Below are 7,525 nucleotides of genomic sequence, written 5' to 3'. Positions count from 1 at the left end.
TAAAAAAACTATACACCTCATTAAGAAAGGAGCTCTCCATCCTCCTTCTCTTGGCCAGTAGAATAGTTGGTCCCTTCTTTAAGAAGAGTTTCCTCAAGAGATAACAAGGTTATCTTCTGAGCTAGTGGTTTTTCATTCTTTCGGGGTGTGGAAAACAGTTTCTAGTTCTTTTTTGTTTTATTTTCTCCGTACCCATTTTGTCTTCTTTCCGTTTCTGTTCGTGTCATAGAAGAATTAACGAGATCATGGAATAATATGAGCCTTGACGAGAGAGAAGGGTCTAGGCTCACGCTGAGAAATGTCTTTCGCTCATCAGAGTTTATTCTTGCGGCAAAGTTTCTTACAAAACGGGTACTAAACATGGAAGCAGTGGCCAGAACTTTTAGGCAACTATGGCGATCTACTACAGGTTTTAAGATCCGAAATCTGGACGATCACATAGTTTTATTTGTTTTTAAAAACCAAGGTGATATTGATCAAATTCTTCGGTCTGAACCATGGTGTTTTGTTAAGCATCTAATGGTCTTTCAAAAATACGACAACGACATCCCTATCAGCGAGCTAAAGTTTCAGTGGGTGTCTTTCTGGGTCCAAGTTCATGATATTTCGATTAGGTTCATGACGAGGGAGGTTGCCGAAAATATTTGCGATATTGTTGGGACGGTGTGTCGATCAATTGGTGGAGTTGACAAGGATGGAGGTAGTTTTATGCGAGTTAAAGTAAACCTGGATATCTCGTTACCTTTGTGTCGGGGCAGATTGGTGTCTCTTAAGAATGGTGAAAAAATATGGTTGAGTTTTAAATATGAACGTTTGCCAAATCTGTGTTACTGGTGTGGTAGGCTTAACCATAGTGATAAAGACTGCCCCCTGTGGATTCAGAGTAAAGGTTCTGTAATTGCCTGTTTGGAAGTTTAGAGAGGGAGGAGAGTAGAGGAGAAGAGAGTAGTGGGGAGGAGAGTAGAGTGAAATAATTACCCTTCACCTTGTTTGGATGTTTTTAAAATTAGTAAGGGGAAAGGAGTAATTAGTCCTTCCCCTTGTTTGGATGTTTTTAAAATTGAGATGGAGAGGAGAGGAAATGATTAAATAGACAAATTTACCCATATTTGAAAATAAATTGCAATATTGGTCTATGATTAATTGGTTTGTAATTTTGTTAATTTAAAAAGGGTAAATTGGAGAATTCATTTGGTCAATAATTTATCTACTCTACTCTCCCTCCAAATCTCTCCAATTTGGGGGAATTAAAAATGAAGGGTTAGAGGTAGTTGAAACCCCCCCAAATCCCTCCCCCTCCTCCCTTAAAAAACTTCCAAACAAGGGATTTAAATTACTCTCCTTCCCTCTACTATATTCTCCCTCCTTTTCCAAACATCCAAACAAGCCATAACAGCAGATCAAGGGCAATTCAGCCAAAGTCTACGTGCATCTCCTTACAGAGCAACGAACAAGGTGACGGCGGAGGGGGGGAGTTCTGAGATTGATGGAGGCAGTGCAAATGATACAACAACGGTGACACCAAGTCTGATAACGGAAATGGATACTCACGATGAGGTAATTAATGCAGACGTTAATGCTCCTCAATCAGTTTCCTTTTCAGTCTCTGTCAATCCCGTGGAAAATGCTCCTTTTCAAGACAAGTCTCCTCCCTCCCCTGTTTCTTTCCACAAGGGGCTGGATGTGGATTTCGTGGGTAATGATAGGAGCGAAGTTATGGGCAGAAATCACGGCGAAGCTTCAATAGGTTAGCAATCTGAATCAGCTCCGTTGAACTCGGGAGCGTTTGCGAAAGGTGATCCTTTCCTAGAGAAGCTTCAGGAAATTGATCGTGATCTCAAAAAATTTGAAAGTTTACCCAGTGAGTTGGCAACGAATGGAAGTTCTCATGGGCTGGGCCGATCCTACCCAAATGAGGAGCCAGTGCTTGAGGTGGTAAAGGAGCATAGGCCTATTGTTTCGAGCCCAATTACCAGCACCCCTCTTCAAGACATCTCTAATACCAAAATTCTAGCCCAAACTTCAAAGTCCAGGAAGAATAAAAGTCCAAAGCTTGGGCCCAAGAGCGTGTCTGAGGAGTATAGGGTTAATACTTAATACTCCAGCTTTGAAGAGATCCCTCCCTTACCACGATGATATTGAAACGTAACCATAGAAAAGGAGAGCCGCAAGTCCTCATGAAGTCCTCTCACCAGCAAAACTATCGGCGGTGGCTGAGCATCAGCCCCGCCGCTCCCAATCAATTGTTTAAGCTGGAACTGCCATGGGCTTGGGTTTCCACGGCGAGTTCGGGAGCTCTCTGATTTGGTGAGGGTGAAAGGTCCCAAGTTTTTGTTTTTGATGGAGACTAAGAAGAAGAAAAGCTATCTTGAGAAAGTCAGGTGCCGCCTTAAGTTCGATAACATGTTCATCGTCCTAAGGAGACACCAAAGTGGCGGTCTAGCTCTATTGTGGATGAATGAACTTGAATTGCACATCAGGACATTCTCTCCTCATCACATTGACGCGGTAGTAAGTCCAGGGATCGATGACGACTGGCGCTTCACGGGCTTTTACGAAGCTTCAGAAGTGGTCAATCGAGAAGATTAAATAGTTTTAGTTTTATATATATATTATAAATTATACGTACGTGTGAGTAATAGGCTATTCTTTAGATTTCAAAAATTTTGATATATAATTTGGCACCCTAAATAATTTTTAGTTTTATTGTCGTCTATCGTTTGGGCAGGTCAATAAAGAAGTGGTGTGTATGGAATTGGAATTTATTTTGTCTTTCCTTGGAGAATATGAAAAGGTACTTTAATGGTCAGATGTTGAGGCATGTGTTCTCTTCTAGAGCGACTGGAACCAACCAGGATGATTCGAAAGTTAGGTGGAACAGGGGCCTATCAAGAAAACACAGTGAAAGAGAGAGACTAGTTGGAGCGAAAGAGAAGAAAAAGCAAAACTCACCATTTTGAATAGTTGCTGATTTGGCAACAAAAAAAAAAAAAAAGCACATTAGTAGCCCAACTTGTCACTCAACAACCTAAACTAATAGAGGGAGGGGTTTTACTGACGGAATCAAACTTCAAAGTATAAAATCTAATTTCTCAAATTTTAAGATGTTTAATTTAAATAACTCTAAATTTCAGGATGTAATTTGCAATTTACCCAAGCTAATTATCAAGGAAAACAAATGTTACAAAAATTGGAAAAATCATTGTTTTTGGGGCTTTAATGGAGGAATTCGCCAAAATTAGGGCAAACCTCACTGTAAAGTCCCAAGTCTTGATTAGAAGACCGTTTCCCTTCAGCTCTCCAAATTTCATGCAATTATGACTTTTATAGACATAGTAAATGACATAATCTTGAGTGCAAAACTCTCATTTAATTTGTGGACTTTGCTAATTGTGTGTCATATATATAATAGAGTTTCATCTAGAGAGATAAAGGCATCTCCATATGAGATGTGAGTTATGGAATGAAAATCAGCCTAATGGATAGTAGTTCACCAAGGGAACTAAGGAGAAGTTAAAGGGTAAGGAAAGAAATCGACTTTGGCCTAGATTTCATATCCTATCAAACTCTTGTTAAAGGTAATAGAGATGTACTCCTATACATGTTTAGGTGATACGGTCCCGAAAAACTTATGAGAAAAGTTATGTTTCTAGAGTTATTGAAAGAGGAGAGAAGAAAGCTAGCTGAAGAGAGAGAAGGGAGGTAGTTAGGAGAAGAGAAAGAATATAAGAATAAAATAATAAAAAGGGGGCAGAGAGAGAGAGAGAGAACAAAATAACATACTTTGGAAAATTATCACAACAATCCAATTAGTGGGCACAAACAAAAGGATAAATTTGAACAAAAGATACTATGATTTTTATGGGTTTTTTTTTTTTTTTTTTTTGAGAGAGATGATTTTTATGGTTATAAGTTTGAGACTTGACCTACTTTATTGTCGAAATACAAAAGAAAATAAATCTCCTTTATTATTATTATTATTATTATTATTATTATTATTATTATAACAAAAATAACATTTATTGTTTAATTTATCTAAAATTAATTGATTTGTATACATTTTATGATCTTTTAAATATTATTATATTCCAATGAGTATTGTTTAACTTATTTAATAAAAATGTTGATTTAAAATATTTAAATAGTGTAGATTTCAGTTCCAGTTAACTCAACAAGTAAAATCTCATCATATAATGGAAATTAAGGATTTAAGTTCAAATCTTGTCAAAAAAAAAAAAAAACAAAAACAAAATCCAACTACTGGCTTGATGATAAAGAAAACCCACGGATATACCCCACACAAATACCAAATTAATAGAAAGAAAGAAAGAAAAGAAAAGAAAATCACAGATACAATCATATACTTCTACTATTTAATTTTGTGACCACTGGGACTTTACATGAGCGTGGGAACTTACCGAATCGGTGAGCAATGTTAGGACATATGCAATTGAATGTTAGGAACATATGTCACTATTTTATGCAATTGGCTAATCCTTTGAAAAAATGCACTTTACTTGTAATTGGGTAGATCTAAGATGTGTTTAATACTTCAAGAAACTTTGTTTCAAGTCCAAGTATTGAAACCATGCAAGTTTGTCCAAGATTCAAGTGTAAAAAGTGTTGTTCATTAAAGCTCAACAACTAGTATCTATTGAGATTAAAAGAGCTGTTAAGCTCGAGGCTCAACAGCAGCTCAACAGATATGATATCTATCGAGGTTTATAAAACTTAGAATTTCTGATCTGTTTTTTATTCAATCCGTGATTGTATATTTGGGCTTTCTTTTCTCACAACCCTAGGCATATAAAAAAATTATTTTAAGGGCCGTATCAGGTTGCACAACCAAGAGCACAATTGCACAAGGGCATAATTCATCAAGTGTGACCGGAAACCTAGTTTGCCCTAATTCTTGAAGAAGCTGCTGTGTTTGTACACGATAAGATTTTTTGACCAAGTAACTTCATGATCTTCATCGTGTGATGAACTAATGAACTTTGCAGCCAACAATCTTCTCTAGTTGGTGATTAAAGTCGCATACTGGGATTCGCGTAATTGGTTAGTCACGTACTGGGAGCCGTGCATTGAAAATGAGAAATTGTCACTACAGAACAAGTCTAATTGGGTATTAGGGTAAGGGATCAACTATAGGTTGGTATAAGGTACTGTGATTCCTTTACTTGTAACCACTTGTTGTGATAATAGTGAATTCTCCGGAGTGGTGACGTTAAAATCATCCGGTGGGGTTTTTGCCTTGAAGGTTTTCCCCATTCGTAAACAAATCACCGTGTCAATTTATTTTCCGCTGTATAATTATTAATTGTTGTTTAGCCTAGCATAATTTAATTTTTTTGTCTTTTATAATGTATTGGTTAATTAAATTATTAATTATTGTTTATTAGTTACTTTCCCCAATTAATTATTGGTTAATTAAATTATTGTTTATTAGTTGCACTAGCACACATCTCATGTGCACATTACACATCCCATGTGTTGATGTGCACATTACACTACTTTACTCGACCCCATGTGCCCATCAGCTCATCCACCCCCCACCCCACTCAACAAACAAGCCTGCTTGATGCCCCTAATCACAAGAGCCAGCTACCAATCAGAAAATTTCACAATCATAAATCACAATACACATTACACTAAAAAACAATTAATGTCTCACCAACACCAACACCAACACCAACACCAACACACACCAACCAACGGATAAGAATCATAAGATAAAGCCAAATTCAAAAAGTCAAAAAAAAGGCAAAAATAAAGTTAAAGCTTCAGCCAATCATAGTTCAAATAAAGTTAGTCTTGAAGAATAAAGAGAGAGAGAGAGAGAGAGAGAGAGAGAGAGAGAGAGAGAGAGAGAGAGAGAGAGAGAGAGAGAGAGAGTCAAAGCGAAAAACCTTAAGGGAGCACCGGAGTAGCGAAGCCTGAAGGCTAAGGCTGAGGCAGTGATAGTCACTGACGAGCGATCTCTAATGAGGGGCAAGCAAGCGATGATGTGCTCTGGACCGATCTCCGAAAAGGGGCGACGATGTGCTCTAGACTGCGACTAGACCGTTCTCCAATGAGGGGAGGTGTTGCTCTGTTGCTCTGAGGCGTTGCTCTATTTTTAGGTTCGCTTTAGCCTTTAGTGATTTCTGATTTAGTGATTTGAGGTTTCTGATTTAGTGATTAGCTCTGTATTGGGGTTTTTTTTTTTTTAAGAATCCGTGAGTTTGCTTTCTCTGTAATCTGTTGGGCTTGCCGTCCGTTGTTTTGCTCTGTTACAATTTTTTTTGGCTTTTTTTTTTTGCTTGAAAGTAGAACAAATAATTTTTTTTTTTTTAAATTTGAGGGTGTTCTTAATTTTGATTGAGGGTGTACCTAATTTTTTTTAAGGGTAAACAAATAAAAAAAAATTAATTATTATATATAAGTCTGCTTGTTTCGAGTAAGTGGCAATGTGGAGCACCGTTTCTTTGTGTATGGTCAGTCTGTGCATTGCATGGTCAGCAAAACGTTCACAAAGTTTTATCACATTCTCCACCTCTTCGTTAAGTATAGCATTGTACAGCTCTCCTTTTAATTCATCATCTTTAGCAGCATCATTTTCTAGCGTGGAAGCCATCAATTGAAGCGTCTGTAAAACCAGAGGGACATAAAAGGAAGGAGAGGAGGTGTTAGAAGGTTTCCAAAAGAGTGGGTTTGTCATGTTTGCATATATGTATTGACCATTGATTTTACTAAACGTTACTTCTACTTTTACTTCTCATCTTTTGCTTAAACAAATGGAACCCGCTGACTGACGCGCACAATGGCTATTTTTTTTAATCTATTCCTTTCTTTTCTTTTCTGTTCTGTTTCTTTTCTTCCTCTTTCTCCTCTCTGCTCTCTCTCTATCATTCTGTCTCTCAACCCAAAATCATAGAAACAACAATAAAAAAAAATTGGGGAAAACAACAAAAATGACAACACAAAGGGGAAAAAATCATACAATCAACAACGAAAAAAATATATAATTTAAAAAACACACACAGTCTCTCTCTCTCAACCCAAACTCACAACCAAAAAATTAGATGACTCAAACATGTAAACAGAAGATATACTCTTATTATTATCAATATTAGGAAAATCAATTATTACATTCATCTTAAATAAGTCATTGCTCAAACATCCTTTGGCCACATACATTCCACTCTTAAAGAGTGAAAATTTCTCAGACTTAAAAACCAACTTGAAACAGTTCTTGCTCAACAATGAGCCAGATACAAGGTTCTTTTAGATGTATGGCGCATGCAGTACATCTTTCAAAGTAAGATACTTGCTTGTAGTCATCTTTAGAACAACATTTCCATTTCCTTCAATCTTAGAGGTTGAAGAATTACCCATGAAATTTTTTTTTCCCTTACCCACAGGATTATATGTAGAAAACATTTTCTTTTCTGAGCATACATGACGAGTAGTCCCAGTGTCCACTCACCATTCCATGGTATTTCCTCCTACTAAGTTCACTTCAGAAATCACCGCAGAGAGGTTC

The 7,525-nt window shown here is 37.0% G+C and overlaps 1 protein-coding gene across 1 annotated transcript; it reads left to right on the top strand.

The window, feature by feature from the left end:
* Positions 1-360: 360 nt before the first annotated feature.
* LOC142635639 (uncharacterized protein At4g02000-like) lies at positions 361-918 on the top strand. The gene has a single exon (XM_075809773.1). It carries the CDS (start codon positions 361-363, stop codon positions 916-918), a length of 558 nt encoding a protein of 185 aa, XP_075665888.1.
* The last annotated feature ends 6,607 nt before the right edge of the window (positions 919-7,525 follow it).

This window comes from Castanea sativa, chromosome 5 (genome assembly GCF_040712315.1).
Source record: "Castanea sativa cultivar Marrone di Chiusa Pesio chromosome 5, ASM4071231v1".
In the NCBI taxonomy this organism is placed as follows: Eukaryota; Viridiplantae; Streptophyta; class Magnoliopsida; order Fagales; family Fagaceae; genus Castanea; species Castanea sativa.
Note: the sequence above shows the minus strand (reverse complement) of the source record. Positions and strands in the feature narration are given on the sequence as shown.

Excerpts from the sequence above, each read along its gene's own strand:
- LOC142635639 (XM_075809773.1), top strand. The coding sequence starts at position 361 with ATGGAAGCAGTGGCCAGAACTTTTAGGCAACTATGGCGATCTACTACA.